General features: G+C 42.5%; 1 protein-coding gene across 28 annotated transcripts in view; it reads right to left on the bottom strand.

Moving 5' to 3' along the window:
- The window catches only part of LOC129732737 (GAS2-like protein pickled eggs), a 1144034-nt gene that overhangs the window by 387922 nt on the left and 732378 nt on the right, over positions 1–23734 (bottom strand). Inside the window, exon 1 of one of the 28 annotated variants that reach the window (XM_055693890.1) lies at positions 13885–20740. The exons of 26 other annotated variants lie outside the window; for them this stretch is intronic. In XM_055693890.1, the coding sequence (XP_055549865.1) occupies positions 17304–20729 (3426 nt within the window). In that variant the 5' untranslated portion in view covers positions 20730–20740 and the 3' untranslated portion in view covers positions 13885–17303. Of the gene's footprint in view, positions 1–13859; positions 20741–23734 lie in introns of those variants that run through there. One more of the 28 variants, XM_055693889.1, reaches the window with a different exon arrangement.

Raw genomic sequence — 23734 nt, forward strand, 5'->3', positions numbered from 1 at the left:
TGATGATCGCGGCGTGACGATAGCCGAGAGATCTGGGGAAGTCATTGTTTCTGGAGAGTTGGTCGGTGGTCTTTTCGTTCTCAATTTGATGTTTGATGTGGCCGATGATGATGTTGCTTGTGTTGGTAAGGTCGATAGTCCGCTTCAGCTTTGGCACAAGAGACTAGGGTATTTGGGCTATGAAAATATAGCAAAACTGTGTTCTCAACGAATGGTTGATGGTTTGCACGTAGGAAAACAATCACATATTCAGGGGAAGCACAGTTTATGCCATTCTTGTGTTGTTGGCAAACACACAAGAACAACATTTAAAAGCAATAGTGTCCGATCAACCAGACCATTAGAAATCATACATTCTGAGGTATGTGACTCAATGAGTGATGAAACATATGACCCCGTTCACTCAAAAATATCAGGATGAAACAAATGTTGATATTTTGTTACGAACTTTTTGTATCAACTTGTGTTCTAAACTTGGTCTCGTTAATAATTAAAATATCAAAGTTCCTATCAAAATTACTTACTGATTATTACAAATTATAGCAAGTTTTGTAAGGTTTTTGACAGGAAAAGATCAGAATTAGTTAGAATGTACAACATTTTGCTAATTGAATGACAAATTTTGTTATAAATATGCTTTGCTATAATTCTGTAATTTTCATCATTCTGGCATATCAAGAATATTACAGGCTTTGTTATTTCTATTAAGTTCGAATATAATTGTGTTACCTATTAGTTATAATTGTTTGATCGGGTATGGTTTCGGCTCACTTTAATTACCAAATCTCAAAGTTTGTTTCAGATAATGGTAGAGAATATTATAGGAATAAATTCCAGAAATTTTGTGTCAGAAGAGGAATTGATATGATTCCAACCTGTCCATATACTTCACAACAAAATGGGGTGAGTAAGAGAATGAATCGCTCTATTTTAGATAAAACGAGAGCTATGTTGAATGAAAACAATTTACCCAAGAAATGTTGGGGTGAAGTAGTTTTTGTGTCTGCATATGTGACCAATCGGTCCCCTACTCGAAAATTAAAGGAGTTGAAGACACCTTTTGAGATGTGGTTTGGTACGAAACCAAAACTGAGTTATTTACGAATCTATTGATGCTTAACTTATGGGCAGGTACCAAAAGAAAGACGTAAGAATTTGAACGACAGGAGTAGAAGATTGACTTTTATCGGATATGCCAAGAATGGATATCGACTTTGGGATAAAGAGTCTGGAAGGAGAATTATCTCAAGAGAATCATGCTTCGATGAAAGCCAATCTGTTTTTTGGAATACGCCAGATTCTGGTAACGAGGTTGAAGACCTACACGAGAATTTCGCATCTTCAGGCGTAAAGGAATTTGAGGTTTCGGGTACTAGTTCAGTTGATGATTCAGATGAATCGGCTGATGTTTCAGACGCTAGCGAAGAAGGTGACGAAGATGAATCCAAGCATGAAGTATTAGACAACGATGCGGGAAATTCAGAACCGATCGTACGTCGTAGTAAGAGGATTCAAAAAAAAAAAAAACAGATACAACAAGAGTTAAGGTCTGACAATGTAAATAGTGCATTCTCAGCTGTAAGTTTTATTGAAGATATACCCCAAACTATCCCTGAATTAATGAAAAAGGATGACTGGCCTAAATGGAAAGCTACAATTCAGGAAGAATTGGCAGCACTGGAAGAGAATATTACATGGAGTTTGGTAAATAGTATTCCAACCAGTTTTAGACCAATCAATTCCATGTGGGTATTTGGAATCAAAGATGGAGAATCCACAAGACGATACAAAGCAAGGTTAGTTACTAAATGTTGCTCTCAAAGGTAAGGTTTTGATTACCAAAAAACCTTTGCACCTGTAGCAAAGATAACTACCATTAGAACTATTCTGTCTATAGCCGTTGTGAGAAATATGCTGGTACATCAGATGGATGTTAAGACAGCTTTTCTTAATGGGAACTTAGAAGAAGAAGTTTACATGAAATTTCCATTTGATGAACGGAATAGTCCAATTTGTCGTTTGAATAGGAGTCTGTAAGGATTAAAACAGGCTGGAAGAAACTGGAACCTATGCTTTGACGAAGTCATGATAAAGCTGGGGTTTTCTAAGCTGTCTAGCGATTTCTGTGTTTAGATACTTGAAGACTTCATATTGTATGTTGTACTTTATGTGGATGACATCCTCATTGTTTCTGATGATATTGCTAGAGTCAATTGGATAAAGCAAGAGTTATCGAAGAGATTTCAAATTTATGATTTAGGAGAGGTCAGTATTTATTTGGGAAATCGACAGAAACTATAAGAAATAAGAAATGAAGATTTCTTAAAAGAAGTATGTTGATAAAGTTCTATATCGATTTGGTATGCATGATTGCAAGCCAGTTGCAACACCTATGGATGCAAATGTAAAATGGGAAGCATCAGAAAGCAATAGAACAGAGGAGCCGTATAATGCTTTGTTTGGATGTTTGCAGTATTTAGCATCAATGCCTCGTCCTGATATCAACGCAGCTGTGAGTATCCTGAGCAAGTTCCAAAGTCGTGCATCAGAGGAGCACTGGAATGGATTGAAGAGAATTCTTCAATATTCGCAAGGTACGAAGGATCTATATCTTTTCTATAGTTATCATGATAAGGCAAGAGCATTGGAAGGATATGCAGATGCCGACTATGGAAATAATTACGAAGATAGAAGATCGAACTTTGAAAACCCTTTCTTACTTTATGGAAATCAGGTTTCATGGTCGACGAAAAGACAACCTACTGTAAGTCTTTCTTCAACAGAGGCTGAACTGATTTCCCTATGTAATGGGGCAAAAGAAGGAATTTGGTAATCAAGTTTAATACGTGAGGTAGGAATTGAATCATGTCCTTTCACGATTTTTGAGGATTACATTCCTTGTGTAGGGCAACCCCGGGTTACCCTACCAGGAATTGTGATATTTTGTGCGAAGAAATCTACACCGAACCACGAATTCCTGTACGCACGGTCACACGACCGTGCGGAATCTCTTATACTTAACGATTGAATTGTGGCTTACATGAGAACTTACGGCTAACCCTAGAGTGTATTTCGCGAGAGACAATTTCCCCTCGCGAAATCACTACCTATCCTTATTACCCTAATGGCCTTTTCTCGGCCTGTCTCTATTTTAGAACACTTAATTTCAATTCTACTGAGAGTGGGGCGCCGTGCGCTCGTCACTCTACCTTGTTTACAAACATGATGAGTTACTGACCCATCAAGTAACCACCTCTGACTTTGGTTTGTTTTAATATAATTTGCTTACGGGTGTCGGTTTTCGTCACCCAAGCCAAGCGGAAGACTTGGCTTCAACAGTAAGCAAGCTCTGACCTACTTTCGCGCACAGCTGAAGGCTGTGCCAACGTTGAAAAGAATGCGGTAGGAAACCGGCCTCTTTTCGGGGTTCTAAGTATGTCACCTAATGTGACGGAACCCTGTAGGCATCTACGGGACGCGTGGGGGCCGTTACATCTGCCCCGCCTCCGATGATAGAGCTCCCGTGAAGCGTCGAGCTCTACCGGTAAGTATCGCGGGTTGGCTACTTCTACATACATATATGAGTGGTGTTCGGTTCCATATGAATTATGAAATAACATTATCGGGCGTCACACTTCTTCATAATAAAATACCAAAACGTTCGCTCGCCTGCTGCGCTGCTTGGTTGCCGTATTTGGACCTGAGGGGGAGTGTCCGGAGGTGGAGGTATTCGTCGCCTGGTGATGTCGTCATCTGTGTAGTCGGTTGAATACCCGGGGCGCCATGCGCGCCGTCCTAGTAGAGGCTCGCCCGGTCCGCCGCGTTCGAGTTTGTGTTTGTGTGAATTCCTTCTTTGGCGGGGGTTCCGCCCTGCGTTTGCCGCGTTTGCTTTCCTACTTGCGCACTCTCCATACTGCGCATGCAGCTGGGTGCCTGGTTGATGCTATTTTACGTTGGGTTGCCCCTGCTATATTATAACGGGGTTCAATAACTTTAGGTAATCCTTACTTGGCGTAAATTCAAAGCTTGGCCAGTGGACTCTTTGGGGCAGTAAGGTGTCAGCTGATTTAGTTGGCTTGCCCTACTTTTGTCTCGGGGTAATGTACCTTGCATTGTTTTGCTTGCAATGTTTCCACTTGTTTTTTCCGTTTGTTTGATGTGTAATGCAAACATGAATTTTGCAATTCAAATGGAGTCGGCCAGGATATTGTCCCCTTGATTTCCGTTGGTGATTTTACTTCGATTGGCAATCTCCCCATGAAGTTTTCTTAGGAAACTTTCTAATGCGTAACTGATGCTGTCTCGATTAGTCTGAGCTAAACCAGATCGATAACTGATATCTGGTTAGCTCTCGCCCAATTTTTTTAAGTTTTCTGGGATCTGTGTTGAATTGGCGGCTTCGCCACGTTCGTGATTCCTCCCTGGTCTAGAAACTGGAGGCTGGTGGTTGTTCTCTCCTCGATACTGCTCGAAATACCTCACCCGCCATCGACTCCCACCATCCGGTCTCCCCTTAGCACCAACTGCTGTCTTCTGGCGACTCGGTGGCATCTCCTCGTGGTCTGTAGAGTCCGCAATCGTTAATTCGCTCCTCTCGTCGTTTGGCTGCTTGGTGTCTTATTTTTTGTCTTACGTGCTAACCCTGCTAAGCAAGTGGTGCATTTATTTTTTTTGCTAATAATTCATCAATTCTTTTTTGGTTTGTTACCTCCTTTCCACTTGCTGTCTAAAATTACTTTTCACTTACAATCTATGCCCGTAATTTTCTCGATTTTTGACAATAAGGTTACCGTCTTCCCCTACTGAATGTGTACAATATTTTTTGATGTGTATATTCTGTTCTTCTGGTTTTACAAGAAACATATAATGTTCAAAGGTGCATTCGTTGTTACATTGTCTTGACATCGCTTATGTAAATATTATTATTTTTTTTTCTTTTTAACATTGGATGCTCCGTGGCTCCATTACAATAGTGTTCTTTGTTTTTTTTTCTTTTGAAATCGCAGATTCTTCCTATTATTTGCACCTTCATGTTACAATCTCGTCTAACTTGACTTTCGGGAACTGGATGTATATATATATTTTTTTTTTCTCATAACTCTTTCCAGTATATAACATGAATAGCCTTTTTTTTGGTGCACAAACTGATAACACGGCAACGGACCTGTTGCTTATTCTATTTATAATCAAACACAAAACACTAAACTCTTTGTTGACTCGTTTACCGACTGGTATTTCCGTGTTTCGTAATTGTTTCTTTGCCACTTCAGCAAGCTGCTGTCAATAAAAGACTGTATTTCCACCAATGAAAGATATTCTAAGCCACTTGAAGCATAACTTAATCACACCCGATCCCGTGTTGACATATTCTGCGACGAAATTACTGTGAATAACTAATGTCCTTGCTGGGTTCCTTTATCCCACCGCTGTCACCACTATGTAGGGTAACCCCGGGTTACCCTACCAGGAATTGTGATATTTTGTGCGAAGAAATCTACACCGAACCACGAATTCCTGTACGCACGGTCACACGACCGTGCGGAATCTCTTATACTTAACGATTGAATTGTGGCTTACATGAGAACTTACGGCTAACCCTAGAGTGTATTTCGCGAGAGACAATTTCCCCTCGCGAAATCACTACCTATCCTTATTACCCTAATGGCCTTTCTCGGCCTGTCTATATTTTAGAACACTTAATTTTCAATTCTACTGAGAGTGGGGCGCCGTGCGCTCGTCACTCTACCTTGTTTACAAACATTTCGGTAACTCACTTCTCGCGCGTCGATGAGTTACCAACCCATCAAGTAACCAACCTCTGACTTTGGTTTGTTTTAATATAATTTGCTACGGGTGTCGGTTTTCGTCACCCAAGCCAAGCGGAAGACTGGCTTCAACAGTAGGCAAGCTCTGACCTACTTTCGCGCACAGCTAAAGGCTGTGCCAACGTTGAAAAGAATGTGGTAGGAAACCGGCCTCTTTTCGGGGTTCTAAGTATGTCACCTAATGTGACGGAACCCTGTAGGCATCTACGGGACGCGTTTGGGCCGTTACACTTGTATTCGGATTGCTGAAGAGCCAAAAGAACATCAGAGAACGTAGCATATCGACATAAAATATATGTATATTCGAGGAATAATCTAGTCCAAGAAGATGAAGATCCAATACATTAGGAGTGAAGATAAACTTGCGGATATTCTCACTAAGCTGTTGCCAAGTACTACGTTCGAGAGGATGACTGCGAGCCTGCAATTACGAAATTGAGGGGAAGTGTTGAATTATCAATTTCTTTTAGGATAATTATTACTTTTTGAACCACCCTAATATTTGTGAGCCACATTAATGAAGCTGGCAGGACTTGACAATAGAATGACAAATTGTATAGCCGAGTTACGCGCTGTATATGCATGTACAGAGATGCGTGGTAGGAATCGGAAGAATGATATTGTGTTTCACAATAGCAATCGCTAACGGGCCATGTAAGATATTAATATTATATGTAAGTTACTAGATTGTATGGAATAAATTACTTTTGGAATCGGACTAAACTAAAAGGTATTCTTACTATTTGGTATGTCGTTTCAACACTCTTCAAGGCTCCACGAAAACCTATCTGGTCTAATGCTCAACTTCGTTCCTTGAAAAGAATTTGCGCTGCAGCTCTTCGAAAGTATACTAGAAATCGAATTCCATCAAACTCGATTTTTCACGCCGCTTTGATGAGGTTCACTCTACTCTACAAATTACACGCAAACCTATCTGGTCTAATGCTCAACTTAGTTCCTTGAAAATAATTCGCGCTACAGCTCTTCGAAAATATACTCGAAATCAAAATCTTGCTACGAAAGCTATGTTCAGCAGAGCTAGTGGCAACTACAGACGATATAATCGTCAATGATAAACTGAGTGTCCAGCCAAATTCTGGTCGTTTGTGCGATCGAAGCACAAAAAATGGGTTGCCTGCGACAATAAATAAGGCAAATGTGGTAGCTTTTTCCAACGCCGAAAAATGTGAACTTTTCACTGAGCATTTTGCTACCGTATTCAGTCCTCGTTACCATGCAGAGATTGATCCTCAATGCCTCGATAACGTGCCATTAGTTGTATTCAATCTGGATACTTTCCATATTCCCGAAAACATACTGTTAAAAGCTATCCGCAAACTTAAACCTTCATTCTCGCCTGGACCGAGCGGTGTACCAACTGTTCTCATAAAGAAGTGCTCGCAGGAGATAGAGCCCCTCTCATGAAAATTATGTTTATGATTATGTTTCCGGTGTTCAATAAGGGTAAAAAACAGTTGAAAATTATCAGCAACATTGATTTATGCCTGGCAGATCAGTTGACATAAATCTCATGGAATTTACCTCTCTTTGATTCAATGGAATTAGCTCTCGACAAGTTTACTTGGCTTTTTCTGAAACAGAGTACATAACAAGTCAAAATTAGCGCATCTCTCTCCCAGAAATTTACCAACTACTCCGGCATGGTTCAAGGCAGCAATCTCGGACCAATTCTGTTTATTTTAATCTTTAACGATGCTAAGAACCTATTCACCGGAAGTTGCAAGCTTGTGTATGCCGATGACTTCAAAATATATGCCGAAGTAAAAAAAATTGGCTGATTGCGATACTCTACAGTCTCGTCTGGAGCAATTTGCTGCGTACTGTATTGTCAATCAAATGACCCTTAGCGTCAAAAAGTGTGTAACCATCTCGTTTCATCACAAAGTTAGCCGCGAAGCCTACTACTATAACTACACGATCGCTGGTGAATCGTTGATGCGGGTTGAAATCGTGAAAAAACTTGGAGTTTATCTAGATTCAGATTTACCATTTCGACAGCATCAGCAATTTTTGATTCACAAAGCTAACCGATAGCTCGGCTATTTATTTAAAATTGGTCAGCAATTCGATGACCCGCTATACCTTCGATCACACTATTTTGAGTTTGTCCAGTCTCACTTGGAGTCTTCCGCCGTCATTTGGTCACCGTATCACCCAACTTGGATACGAATTGAAAGCATTCAATGAAAGTTCGTTTGGTACGCCTTCAGGAATCTATAGTGGCTCGATCCGTGCGATCTGCTTTCATACGCAGCTCGTTGTAGATTGCTGGGGAAAAGTCGCTGTTTTTGCTGCCAAACTGCTTTCGACTGAGACTGATTGCAGTTCATTGTTGGAACAGCTTAATGTCAGTGCGCAATCCAGGCTTCTGAGTTCCAGAGCCGGTTTCCTCCGTCGCCCATTAGTAAGAACGGATTATCTCCTAAACTCACCGCTAGACTCGATGAGTGAAATTTTTAACGACTATGGATGTAAAATATACTGCGGCGTTTCGATATGAAAGAGCAGCCCGCCACTCACGAATTGAATTCTATCACATATGGATTGAAATCTTCCCCGTACTTGGCCACTAGAACATTGCAGCAATTAACCATAGATGAGAACCAAAATTATCCTCTTGCCTCTAAGGTAGTATAAGAAGACATCTAAATGGATGATTTAATTTCGGGAGCAGATGCTTTGACATCGGCATGCGAGCTAACTCCGCGTTAATATATATGCGCTGTCAGTTTGTTCCATCACTATGGGTATCACTGACGGTCGCCTTAAGACTTTGCTTTTCACTCCAAGAAGGAATGCGCTCTTTGATGAAGTTCATTACCTTTGTTTGTTCAGGATTCCATACCTCGTTGGGCGTAAGGACACCTTTTCCAAAAATACGCTGTCTTTGCTGAAATGATGCGCCGCATTGGCACAGTAGGTGTTCGGAAATTTCAAATTCAGAATTACAGAAGCGACATATGCCATCTGTCAGTTTACCTTAACCGGACAGTGTGCAGTGTGCAGTCAATAGGCCAGTCAACGTACTCAAATCAGCTTTATTTGTACTGAGGAGGTTGTGGGTGATTTAATTACAAGGTGTAATGAATAGTTTAGATTGTCTTGCATTGGAGGTACCCCTCCAGTTAGCACCAATCATCATTGCTTCCCAGACTCTGAGCTCTGATTTCAGGCAGGATGTAGAAACCTCACAGAATGGTTCCGGTCTGACGAATGTGGTTGAAGAACCAATTCTTGCCAAGAGATCGGCTTTTTCATTTCCTTCATACCACAGTGACCAAGCACCCAGTATAGATTTACATCGTTTGTTACAGTCAGTTGTCGTAGGGATAAAATACAAACAACTTCGACTGACATGTGTAGGCTTTGCTTTGAGTGCATTAAGAGCTTAAGTTTAGTAAAGCGGGCAATGTATGCAGTTTGCGAGGATGCGAAAATGAACGGGAATAGAAGGTGTGACTTTTAGGCTTAGAAAAATTTTTCCCTCGTCCAGCCTCGCAAACTGCATACATTGCCCGCTTTACTAAACTCAAAATGTAAGTCATATGACAAAAATGAAATCAGTTCGTAAAGTACATTAAGAGCTGCTTGACTATCAGAGAAAATATAATTATTGTCATATCTATATTTTCTAGCCTAACAAATATTTGTGCATGTTAGGATAGCATTTATTTCAGCTTGGAAGACAGTGAGCCACTGTTCCATTGTATTTGATTTACTAATTCCTGGTCCAGTAACCCCAGCACCTGTAGATTCACCCATTTTAAAGCCATCTGTAAAAAACAAGAATGATCCTGGACGAGTTTTAGGACCTCCTTCTTCTCATTCGCTGCGAGAGGAATCAATCACGTTGAAGGGAATATTGAAGTTAGTCTTGGATTCCATCCAGTCTTCATACATTGTTACTAAGTTGTTCAGTTGAAAATCTTTAAGGATTCGTAAGTGTCCTTTTAGATCCCCTCCTTGAAGAAGTTTAACGCGTTTGAGCCTGAGAGCACCTTTTTACACTTCAAGTTGCACATATTGATGCAAGGGTAGAAGATACAAAGGAGCCTTTAAGGCTTTTAATGGTGTGCTGGCCATTGCTCCAGTTATTGATAGGCATGCCAGACGTTGTAGCTTATCCAGCTTTTTCTGAGCTGATGTTTGTGTAGTTTTAGGCCACCACACTAACGAGGCATAAGTTATTCTGGGTCTCACTATAGCCAAGTAAAACCAATGAATCATCCTTGGTTTGAGTCCCCACTTTTTACCAAACGTATTGCTGCAAGCCCAAAGAGCATTGTTGACTTTTGAGATTGCGTACTCCAGATGGTTGTCCCAGTTAAGCTTATGGTCAAGCATGACACCTAGGTACTTGGTTCGCTTGGATTACTCCAATTGTGTTTCTCCCAACTTAAGAGTTGCAATATTATACTTTCTCTTTCTTGTGAATGGGATATTGACTGTTTTAGAAGGATTAACGTTTAGTCCTTCCAGCTTACACCATTTGAGTGTGTAGTTTAGGGCAGTTTGCATTCTATTAGTAATAGTAGGCCCACATTTACCCCTAACTAAACTAGTAATATCATCAGCAATTCCAATGACTTCATAATCTAGATTTGTTAAGTTGAGTTCTCATTGTATCAAACATTCGGAAGATGGTGCTCAAGTAGACTTTATTTACACGGATCTCCAAGCAGCATTTGGTCGCGTTGACCACAACATCTAGCTGGCGAAAGTTGAGCGGCTGGGTGCAACATCGAATCTGGTCGGCTGGCTTCAATTTTACTTAGTTGGTCGTACTCTGTCTGTGAAACTAGGAAACAGCGAGTCTTACAGTTTTGTAAACTTGTCGGGCGAAGCAACCTTGGACCGCTGCTATTTTCCTTGTTCTTCAACGATGTTTGTTTTGTCATTGCGCCAGGATGTAAATTAATCTACGCCGATGATTTGAAGATTTTCCTCGTCGTAAGATCTACAGCTGACTGTGAGGAACTACAGCAGTACAATGATGCTTTCTATAACTGGTGCACACGCAATTGCCTGACAGTTAGTATCTCCAAATGCTCTGCGATTTCATTCATTCGTAGAAAAAAACCAATCCTATGGAGTTACACAATCTTTGGTCAGCCGCTTGAAAGAGTCACTGTAGTTAAATATCTTGGTGTGCTCTTAGATTCTCAAATATCCTTTAGAGATCACTACACGAGCATAATTGCACAAGCGAATAGAAACCTAGGGTTTATAATTCGAATCGCCAAAGAATTTTCAGACCCATATTGCCTGAGTTCATTATATTTTTCCCTGGTGCGGTCGGTGCTAGAAACATCCGTTGTTGTTTGGTGCCTTAATGCGGAGATTTGGAAGAATATAATTGAGTCAGTGCAAAACAGGTTCATCCTGAAATAAACATACACAACTACTCAGTGTGATGTTTCAAATTAGAATGGATTTATTTTTCTTTTTCAGTTTACAGATTGGTTCATTACAACTAATTTTTCGCTGCTTAATTTTAGTAGTTCGAAAGTGGGGGAAAACATACCACTCAAATAACTATCATCCAATCGCGGGCTAGCTTGATGCCACCGACTCGATTGGTAAACAAAATATATAATATACGAACACACACGTTTGTGGTATTTGTTTACTACTTTAGCCATGTACGCTTAGCCATGTGCGCTCGTCGCGCTAGGCTTGGGATAGGTCCAGACACAGTGTGAGGCAATGTAATTTGACTCTCGCACTGTGGCCTGGGAAGAAAAACATTAGCCGGGTATATGCACTGGGACAAGTGCATTGGCTCGGTTATGCAACTTATGAAGTTCGGAATAATTTATTGACGGGAACAAACATGACCCAGTTTCAACTGTTGGACATGTTCGTCTAACTTGTGGGAACGTTAAGGATTGGTTAATCGTTTTGGGACTTGTGGGAAATCTTGAGTGGTTTGGTAATTACTTTATTTGGAAGGCTTGTGTGTGGGAAACAAAGTAAGACTTTGCTTTGGTATTTCTTAGGAACCAGAGAGAAAAAGGTTCTTTTGGATTTTGTTACTAATTTATGATCTTGAGAAAAGTTATTAGGTATTTGTGGAAAGAATGTTGAAAAGGTTCTTGAATATTGAATATATGATCCTGAATATATGATACCATCCCTCCAAGAGAAACATAAATTTGAAAACGGAGTGAGAACATTTATTGTTGTCAACATGTCTATATAAATTTGAAAAAATTGAGTATGGTATGTTTCCTTACAAAAGATTTTATATTTGATTATAAAGAATAACTATCAGCAAATACAATGGTTTTGTTTATCAATTTGAATATTTGGTTTAAGATAGATGATACAAACCGGATAAAATACGAATTTCATGTTCTTATTAAACGATTTTTGTGAACTAGTATTGTATGGTTTGATTTAATATTTTTTGTTTTACAATTTGGGTCTAAAAGTTCTTCTACTATATATGGACCTTTATAAAATGGATCTAGTTTTCTTCTATTTTCGATTTTTCTATTCTTTCTTGATTCATTTTTACTATGATATCCTCTAATTTCAGAAGAGCAGATTCTAAAATTTGACTTCCGTTATTTAACTGTTGATGCACTTGTGCAACAATTTTACTGTTTTTCTTGATTATAAATTTTAATTTATTTGCGATGACAATTGTTTCTAACTTAAGTAATTTATTTGTTTCAGAGGGGTTATAAGTCGAGTACGCAGAGAGGTGATCAATCTCTTCTGGCGTCGACTTCCGTTAATTCATGATAGTATTATTAATTTTACTATTTCGAGTCTGTCTAGTCATAGATCTCTTATTTATTTTTAATATATTTATGTCCTTTAACTCATCTGAGGTTGTAATTATTCTTGACAACGCATTTGCTCCTACTGGAATGTTTTCTATTGTGAAGTCATATTCTTCCAAATCGAGACGCATTATGGTCAATTTAGAAGTAGGATTTTTCATTCCAAACAGATAAACCAAAGGTCTATGATCTGTCCGAACTGTGAATTTTCTTCCATACAAGTAAGGCTTGAAATAATTAATGGCCCAATGAATAGCCGTTAATTCTTTCAAAATAACAGGTTTATTTTTTCTGCTTGAATAAATGCTTTACTTGCAAAAGCGATTGGTAAATTCCCGTTTTGTGTTTGTTGAGACAGAACTGCTCCGCATCCAACGTCTGAAGCATCTGTCGTCAATATAAATTGAAAAATCTGGGTATTGTAACAATGTTGGTGATATTAAAATATTTCTCAAACTGTCAAAAGCAATTTGACATTTCTCAGTCCAAATGAACGTCGTGTTTTTCTTTAACAACTGATTTAAAGGATATGCCAAAGTTGCGAAATTTGGCACGAATTTCCTATAATAATTACAGAATGCAACGAATCTTCTAACTTCGTCTGCATTTGTTGGTACTGGGTAATTCAACACAGCTTTAAATTTCGAATCATCGTGTAACATACCTTGATCCGTAATCTTATGACCCAAGTATGTCACTTCGGTGCTAAAAAAAATTACATTTTTGTGCATTAAGTTTCAGATTATAATATCTCAAACGTTCAAAAACTTGAGCTAAGTTCGAAAGATGATGATTAACTGAACAACCAATTATGACAATATCATCAATATAAATGAATGCTAACTCTGGCGTCAAACCTGCCATTACTATAGTCATCTTTCGTTGAAAACTATTCGGGCTAATATTCGTTTTTCGTTTTCGTTTTTGGGTGCAGAAGGGGGCCGTAGGGCCAAGTCTCCAGTGATTAATCACTTTCCATGCTGTACCAATAGAGAGATGTAGATTTGGCATCGCAGAATAATAACCTCAGGGGTCTAATGAATCCTGCTTGGGACTGCCGGATAGTAAGTTAAGTTGTTGAATATAGGGGATAGTCGAAGTAACAGTGATAATAGTTGCAGATAGGGCAGGAAAGGAAGAAGTAGATATAGATGAGGAGAGATATCTGTCAATGTTGTGTTTTACAATTTCAGTGATTTTAAATAATTTGTTTGCTTCATACCTGCTTTGTTTTAACTTCCGCTTACCGTTTTTGACTTCTTTTACCTCTCTGTTTTATTACTGACGTTGATACTGTTCTTTGAATGTAATCCTTGATGTGCTTTGTCCAGATCCGTTGGTGTGTTGATTTGCGTTGTACCCTTTTCTGCGGTCTTTGATAGTTCTATTTCGTGTGTCTTCCTCTATGTTACCTTTTAGCCATTTAGCTCGTGTTTCCCCGGGAGCCGAAAAAGGAAAGAAAATAAAAGAAAAAGAAGAAATGGGACATTAGAAATTGACCGATCTTATCTTTTCCCACTACACGTAAGCGTTTGTGAGTCATGGGATGCGATTATGAAACTCGGAATGAAATCGTAAAGGTTAAATGAAAAAAAAAAACAAAAAGGGAAAGAGAAAAGAAAAAGAATGTATATATGAGCGATGTAGTCTATAAAGAAACCACGTACACGTTTACTAAATAATACTACATACAACAATACAACTTTGCACATGAAACTAACAGTAAAAAGTGAAGAATTTGAGTTCACGTTTAACTACAGTCCATCCATAAATGCATAAGAGTCACACTGCCAGAAAAAAGTAAAAGCATTAATTCATTTTAACTAATAATTAACGAAGTATCATGTGGGACTGTAATGCATTCATGGATATAGACAAGAAAAGAGCTTGCACTAAGTGGTGTGGTCCACGTGTGAGAAAAATCCTTTAGTGTTAATTGATATTGTTAAGAAACTTTCTCACATAGGAGATTGCCGAGATCAGAGTAGGAAAGACTACAACATAGGTATCTGACTCTCATCATCTCCCTTAGCTTCCATCCGCCACCCGGGAGCACGCGCCCTTGGGCTGTCAAAACTCTCATACAATAGTTTTGTGGCTCCATCTTAGGATTCCGTAAAGCTATAAGAACCCGAGATAGGAGCTCAACCACCAAGCCCAGGGGAAAACTATTCGGGCTAATATTCAGTCCGAAAGGTAATCTAGTAAATTGGTAATGACCATTTTTTGTTGAAAAGGCGGTAAATTTTCTAGATTCGTTGTCTAGCGGTATTAGATGAAAACCTGACATGAGATCTAGAGTTGAAAAATACTTTGCTCTACCGAGTTGATCTAAAATGTCATCAATTCTCGGTAACGGGAATTTATCGGCTAGAACCTTTTTGTTGAGTTGTCTGAAATCGACAACCAAACGCCATTTTTTCTCACTGTCATTAGATTTCTTCGGTACCAGTACCAGTCGTCTATTGAAGACAAAGGAACGCATCATCGCCTATTGGTACCGTACGCCACAGACTGTACGTTGTGTCGCTACTGCGAGAGATCCAGTACCCGGCGTACTGCTGTTTGGCTGTACTGGTGCTGCTGTGTGGCTGGAGCGGCTGCAGCTTTTGCTACCGGACTCTTGAGTGAAGGACTGGAGATTGGCATCGCCCGTGCGCTGATTGCGGTGGAGAGCGGCTGCAGAAGATAAGTAGTTTTTTTTTCTTGGTTTTTTTCTACAATATTATTTGTTGATTGGCATTTTGCGTGTGTGGCTTACGCGTCCAACATGGACGACGAACGCGGGGATGAAAACCCGCTCGTTCTACCGCCTAGCCCTCCCGGATACAAAGTTCCAAGGGTTAAGAATGGAACCCCGCAGGAAGCTACACATCGGCTTAAGCAGTATCCGGAGGGCAAAGCTTTGGGGCTGTATTTTTCCGGCCGAAAGTGAAAGCATTAAACACAATGCAAATATGTTAAGATCTGGCACGGTTTACAGCCGTGACTGAAATTACCAAAGTGCGCCCGAATAAGCTGCGTGTTTTGGTGTCCGACCTCAAGCAAGCAAACGAGATTGCTGCTTGTGAGCTCTTCACGCGGGAGTACCACGTGTACATTCCAGCTCGCGTAGTTGAGATTGACGGTGTGGTCAGCGAATCAAGTCTGACTGTCGAGGACCTGTTGAAAGCTGGAAAAGGCCTTTTCAAGGATTCTAGCCTTGAACCTGCCAGGATACTTGAATGTAAGCAATTACATTCAGTATCGCTCGACAAGGGTGTAAAAACTTACACCCCTTCAGACTCTTTTCGCGTGACTTTCGCCGGATCTGCTCTGCCGAGCTATGTGCTCGTGGACAAGGTGCGTCTGCCCGTGCGCTTGTTTGTACCGCGGGTAATGAATTGCCTCAAGTGCAAACAGTTGGGCCATACGGCCTCCCACTGTGGCAATAAAGCACGTTGTGGCAAGTGCGGAGAGCAACATGCGGATGACGCCTGTAATAAGGGTGCTGAAAAGTGCCTTTATTGTGGGCAGACTCCGCATGAGCTGTCTGCATGTCCCGCGTACAAACAGCGCCAAGACAAGATCAAGTGGTCTCTGAAAGAGCGCTCTAAGCGCACTTTCGCAGAAATGCTCAAAGAGGCCGCTGCCATCAGACTGGTTTCCCCGAATCTCTTCGAGGTCTTGCAATCCGATGAGTCTGATTCTGACGATTCAGTTGGGGAATCTTCTTTTGTTGAACCTGGGAAATCTAGGAAGAGGAAAAACCTTTCTTCTCCTAGGCTTCCTAGGAAAGGACGGAGAAGGTCTCCATCTGAAGTGACTGATACTAAGAAACAAAAAAGTGCTGTAGAAAATCCGAAGCAAACTCCTCCGGGATTGGCAAAACTGAATTCAAGTAACGAGTTTCCGGCACTTCCAGGAACATCAAAAAACCCAACTGTTCCTTCTTTTTCGTCCAAGATTCAGCCAGAATCTGGACTGCTGAAGTTTTCAGATATTGTGGACTGGATTTTTGAAAATTTCAACATAACTGATCCTCTTAAAAGTCTTCTGCTGGCATTTCTACCAACAGTTAAAACGTATTTGAGGCAGTTGACTGCTAAATGGCCCCTCCTTGCAGCGATCGTATCCTTCGGTGGCTAATTCATCGACTGAGATGAAGGATTCTATCTCTATTTTACAGTGGAGTTGTAGAAGTATTATCCCAAAAATTGATTCATTTGAAGTTTTTGTTCGGACGTTTTACGGAACCAATTATTTAAGCAGCTCAAGTATCGTTTAGAAGCAGCTAAAAACTATTAATTTTATTTAAACCTTAGTGGCATTTTGAGCAAAAATATTAAATTCTAATTACTCACATGAGTAGTTCACGTTTTTATGGTTTTTTTTTCGAACTTCTTCTCATACACAACTTGCTCTTTTCAAACAATTGACCGGCTAAACCTCGCATTAGCTTTGAATCGATTTTACAATAAATTTCCGGATTTTTAACTAATAAAAGAACTTTTTGATAAATTGCCGCGTGGCCACTAAACTGTTCATAGCACTTTGTCCAAATGATTTGCCTTAATTACATCTCGCGTATCTGTCTATCTGTCGATGACAGCTCACCGTGCTGGTTCTGTCGATTGCTGCCGGGGAGCGCTCGAAGCGCCCCAATTCGTCGGGATGATTCTCTCGATCACAGCTGGGGAGCGCTTAGGGCGTCCGGCAGTGCGCCCAGTGGTGCCGCAACAGCCCCGCCCCGTAATTCTGGTGTAGATTCCGGATTGGAGCCAGACTTACAGCTTTCAATTTCAGGCACCGCTATCTTAGCCACTGGACGTTTGAAGACTCCGTTGGTTGTTCGTACAATCGCCTGTCTGACGCGCCCGTCGATGCCTTTTATGACTTGCTCGACGATTCCCCGGACCCACGTCTTCCTATTTTCGTTGTCCGCCAGATAGACCACAATGCCGACTTTGATCGGTTCATGATCTGTGTACCACTTCGTACGCTTGTTGACGAGCGGCAAATACTCCAGCAACCATCTCTGCCATAGCTTGTCCGCCAACCACTGGGACCGCTTGTAACCATCCCGTAATGCTTCTGCTTTGTTTGCGGGGATAACGTACGACTCTGTTCCTCCTGATGGATAACCTCGCAGAAAATGATTCGGTGACAAAGCCTCCACCGTATCCGGCGCCTGCGGCATATATGTTAGCGGTCTTGAGTTGATCGCATCTTCCGCCTCAGCCAGAACCGTTAGCAATACTTCGTCGGTAAGTTTTCTTCCGTCGTCCAATGCCGCTAAAGCCCCCTTCGCAGATCGAACCATTCTCTCCCAGGCCCCGCCCATATGGGGGGCCGCTGGTGGAATGAAATTCCATTTAGTTCTTGCGTCCGTGAACGCTTCACTACAGCTCATCACGATGTTCCTCATCACCTCTTGACTCGCTGCTACGAAATTGGTCGCGTTGTCTGAGAAGAACTCCGCTGGCATTCCCCGTCGACATGCAAACCGTCTTATTGCCATCAAGCAGGACTGGCTTGACAAACTATGGGCCACTTTTAGGTGGATTGCTCTGGTAACGAGACATGTGAACAACGCCACCAATCGTTTCTCCACATGTCGACCGACGGTTACCTCCAGGGGACCGAAGAAGTCGACTCCACTAAAGCTGAACGGACGACGATTGGGCGTTATACGCTGTGTTAGTAACGGTGCCATTCTCGGTGTGTCAGGTTTGCATTTCTTAATTTTGCACCACATGCAACTGTCCATCACCTTCTTTATTTCGGCTCGAAGATGCGGAATGCAGAACCTCTGTCGCACTTCGTTGGTGACCGTCTCCCGTCCTGCATGGCCGAACTTTTGATGATAATGGTCCAGAAGTTTACGTGTGATCTGATGCCCCCTTGGCAACACTATCGGGTAACGCAGTTCGAAGGGTAAGAAGTCCGCCGTGGCCAACCGTCCTTCCATTCGTATTACATCAAACTCATCCAGTATCGGTGACAGCTTGTAGAGAAGACTGCTTTTTTCCAGACTCACTCCAGTTGAACATTTTGCTTGACGACTCTTCAACAAAGTTCTCACTTCGTCCAGATATGCCTCCACTTGTGCCAACTTCAACAACGCTCTTTCTGCTACTTGATGTTCTTCGCGGTCGATCGGCTTCTCGATAGCCGATAGCTTCCTTAGTACTAATGCTTCAATTTTCGGCGGTGCTGGAACAACTTCTATCACCTTCCCTTGTCGCTTCGCTCGCAGATTGTTGATGAACCTATTTACACATGCCAGCGTTCTGATAAGCACGTTCCACTTAGAAAATCTGGATATGTCCACCAACTGACCTTGTACTTCGACGTCGTGTAGCAGGAATGTTGCTCGCATCTCATCTTCGACATTCGGTTTTTTGAATTGCTGTAATGGCCACTCAGCTTCTGATTTGTACAAAAACTGCGGACCCCGCAACCAAGAACTGTTTGAATCAAGCTGCGGACCATTGCTCCATTTCGTTAGTTGGTCCGCAACATTCAGTTTAGTGGGCACCCACCACCACTCTGATGGCCGCGACCGGCTGATAATCTCTCCAATCCGAAATGCAACGAAAGCCTTATATTTTCTTTGATCGGAAACAACCCATGAGTGAACGGTGCGTGAGTCTGTCCAGTAGAACACTTGTTCTATGTTCAGACTGTGATTGTCTTTGATGTTTTCCGCAAGACGAACTCCTTGTACGGCCGCCATCAATTCCAGCCGCGGGATCGACACTTGCTTGATCGGTGCGACTTTTGATTTTGCTTGCACCAACGCACATCGAGGGACCTCCCCAGCTAAGATGCGGAAGTAGCCTACGCAGCCGTATGCATTCTCGCTTGCATCTGCGAAAATGTGCAGCTGCAGCGTTGAGTAGTCGAGAGCTAGACCGTCGCCGAAGTAGTACCGCGGTATCTTTACCGCTTCTACAGCTCCCAAATAGCTCGTCCACCGTTTCCAACCCTCCAGCGCTTCTCCGTTGATGACTTGGTCCCATTCGCAGCCTTTTCTCCAGAGGATCTGGATCAGCACTTTCGCAAAAAATGTGAACGGCGCCAATAGTCCTAACGGGTCAAAGAGACTCATGACGCAACTAAGCACTACGCGTTTCGTAGGGACCTTTCCATCGTACAGGTATGGCATTAACGAGTCGCGCATCTTGGTTGTAAATGCGAAGACGTCGTCCTTTGTGTTCCACACTATCCCCAAAACGCGTTCCGGATTAGCCGAGTCGAGATGAATTGCTTGTTTCTTCTCCGTTTCACCCATGCGTTCCAGGAATTCCAGAGAATTTGACACCCAGCCTCTGATTTCGAAACCGCCTTTAGAGTGAACGAATCTTACCTCGCTTGCCCGCTGGACAGTCTTTTCGACAGTGTTCGTGCTGTCGGAGTAATCGTCCACATAGTGCTTGTGGACGATTGCATCATAAGCTTCTGGGAACTGTTCAGCGTAGTCCCGAGCATTCTTGTCTTTCACGAACATTGCCATACTAGGAGAGCAGGTGGCTCCAAAAATGACACAATCCATCACGTAGATTTCGTTTCCAAATACAAACAGTTGCGCCTGTCTGTCCTCCGGTCGAACTTTGAGCTGGTGAAACATCTCACGGATGTCACCTGCAAATCCGATGAGAAACTCCCGAGATTTGGCGATCACGGATGGTAGAGAGGCCAAGTAGTCCGGCCCTTTCAGGAGCTTGGAGTTGAGCGACACACCATTCACTTCGGCCGCCGCGTCCAATACCAAGCGAATCTTGTCTTTTTTCGGATTGACAACAACGTTTAACGGCAAGTACCAAACCTTGCCAGGGATTACAGATGCCAGTTCCTCCTTCGTTGCTTTATGACAGTAGCGTTTTTCCAGATACTGGATTATTTGTTGTTTCACTGCAGCTTTCAACTTAGGGTTTTTCGACATTTTCTTTTCCAGGCTGTTCATGCGCCGCAGCGCCATCGGTAGGCTGTCCGGAAACGTTGGGTTGTCTTCCTTGAACAGCAGTCCAGTCATGAACCTATCGCCGACGCGAACAGTTTTCTCCTCCAGTATTTCCCGAGCTTTTCGATCATCGTCTGATTCCGGCATCAAATCCGCCGAGAAGCCCTTTTCTTCGACTGTGTACTGTGACTTGAGAAGATCGTGTAGCTCTGCATTCGATAATCCAGCACACGAGTGTTGTGCTAGAAATCCCTCACCTTGCGTTGACTCTTGCGGCCGTAGATCGTCCAACCAAGTTTAGAGCGCACGGCAATCGGTTCGCCTGGTTGACCGACGCGAGATTTCAACGGGGCGAAAAGCTCGATATGTTTGAGTCCAATCAGAAGCAATGGTGCAGATGCAGCGTAATCGGTCACTGGCAACCCTTCCAGATGACGATACTTTCCGGCTACGTCAGCGAAACTCATGGCCTGTGTCGGCAACTTCAGGTTGTTTACGGTGTGTACATCCTGCAAGATAAATCTTTCATTCGATCCAGTAGCTGAGATCGTCAGCTGGATTTTTTGCGAATCCTTCTCCAGTCTAGAAACCCCTGCGGTCCACGTTATACGGAGCGGTTGGGTGATACCGTTGCACTGCAGTTTTCTGGTCAAATAACTGCCACTAACGAATACGAAGACCCCTCGTCTAGAAACGCCACTGTCGAAACGCTCTTATTCCCGTTGAATATCTTAACCGGCACCATTCTAAACAGGATCGAATCCTTGGATAAAGCGCTGTGGGTGTTACAGCTTGACTGAAACTCGGCAGGATGCAGTAGTCTATTGTGGCGTTCCGAGCAACCTTCTGCGGTACAGCGAATATTCAGCTTACACTTCGCTTTTCCGTGAGCATTGAGGCATATTGGACACAGCTCCCATTTGTTAACCGCTTCCCACCGTTGTGGTACGCTGAGTTTGCGAAAGTTATCACAATTCCGCAATCGATGATTGGTTTCTCCACACATCGCACACGGTGTACGTTCCGGTTTTTTGTTTTGAGCGGCAACTTCAGACCCACTATGCGTGTAAACGTAACTCTCTTGCTCTTTGCCCTTGTTGTTCTTTGGCTTTCCCGTTTTACCACCACTGCCCTGTGGTGACGTTTCCGAGTAGTTAACCACTTAGCTTGCAGCGGAAACTAAATCGGACAGAAAATCTGCCAATGTCCTCAGCGTCACCGATGTCACTTGCCGTTTATACCGTACCCAGTCAATTTTCGTGCTCGCTGGCAGCTTATCCACTAGTTCCCGAATTAGCATCGGGTTCACTAAGTGGTCCATCAATTTCGAAGCTTCGAGGTGGTCGTAGAGCAGTTGGACGAGAACCCCGTAGGTGATGAACGACGACAGCTTGTCCGATTTCGGTGGATCAGCCTTCCGCACTTTCGTTAAAAGCGTATTTAAAAGCTGCTCGGGACGTCCGTACAACATACGCAGCGTCTCCATTACTTGAGGCACGGCATCCGGCAACAGGAGACGACTGCTGACCGCATCTCTGGCAGCACCCTTCAAGCACTCCTGAAGACGGGCAAGATTTTCCAAGTTCGAAAATCCACACGCTTTTGTCGATGTTTGATAACTGCTGATAAATATGGGCCATTCCTCCGGGCGGCCGGTGAACGTGGGAAGCTTTCGAGACAAGAATTGACGAGCGGTCATCTGCGCCTTTGTTGGACCTGCTCTAACACTCTTCTTCTTTTTGGACCCCTTTTCTTCGGACTCAGATTCGGTGCTACTGCTGTTCTCAGACGATTCGGTACTGCTGTTATCATCTGATAATTCGGCGCTACCGCCGTCTTCAGATTCGGCCCCGAAGCTGCTATTTTCCCCCACTGAGGTTTTACTTTTTTCCCCGAAGACTACCGATCCCTGCTTAAATTTCTTTTTCCTGATCTGCGTTTCTGAAGCACCAGCTTGCAGAATTGGAGTTGAATTACTAACGTTCCCGTCGCGGAACTCTGTATGGTTTGACGTTTCCTTTTTCTTCCCGACGGTACCGGATTTATTCGCACTTTTCTCTTTCCGCAGTCGTTGTTTGGTCAACTTTTTCAATTCCTTTTGTAACTCCTTACGTTCGGCCTTGTGATTCCGATTGAAGTCAGTTTCCGCCTTGATCTTCATCTCAAGAATCTTCTTCTCAGAGTCCCATTGCATTTCCAGCTTCTCTTTTTCGAGTTCCATCTGCATCTGGGCCAGTTTCAATTTCTGGGCCTGACGGTTCCGCTGGCGTTCCCTCTCCAGCTCTACTGCTTTTATTGCTGCCGCAATCTCTTCATCTTCCGGATCAGGATTGTCGGTATCGGATTTTCGACACAGGGGGCACATCCACTCTTCATCGTCATTTTCCGTCGTGGGACCGTCGACGCAGCAGTAGTGGTAGCCGTTCTGGCAATGATCGCAGAAAGCCATTTGCAACTCGTCATTCTCCGGCTGGTCACAGTGCGCACAATGGTACTTGGTCTTATCCGCGTCTTCATTGAGGTTATGTTGCGGGTTTTCCATACTCATTTTTTAGAATGTTCGGACGTTTTACGGAACCAATTATTTAAGCAGCTCAAATATCGTTTAGAAGCAGCTAAAAACTATTAATTTTATTTAAACCTTAGTGGCATTTTGAGCAAAAATATTAAATTCTAAATACTAACATGAGTAGTTCACGTTTTTATGGTTTTTTTCCGAACTTCTTCTCATACACAACTTGCTCTTTTCAAACAATAGACCGGCTAAACTTCGCATTAACTTTGAATCGATTTTACAATAAATTTCCGGATTTTTAACTTATAAAAGGACTTTTTGATAAATTGCCACGTGGCCACTGAACTGTTCATAGCACTTTGTCCAAATGATTTGCCTTAATTCCATCTTGCGTATCTGTCTATCTGTCGATGACAGCTCACCGTACTGGTTCTGTCGATTGCTGCCGGGGAGCGCTCGAAGCGCCCCAATTCGTCGTGATGATTCTCTCGATCACAGCTGGGGAGCGCTTAGGGCGTCCGACAGTGCGCCCAGTGGTGCCGCAACAGTTTTGATTAATAAGCATAAATGCGATGCATTTTCCCTCTGTGAAACTTGGCTCACTTCAAATGTAGATCTTAGCTTCCATGACTTTAAT

Source organism: Wyeomyia smithii, chromosome 3, assembly GCF_029784165.1.
Source record: "Wyeomyia smithii strain HCP4-BCI-WySm-NY-G18 chromosome 3, ASM2978416v1, whole genome shotgun sequence".
Taxonomy (NCBI): Eukaryota; Metazoa; Arthropoda; class Insecta; order Diptera; family Culicidae; genus Wyeomyia; species Wyeomyia smithii.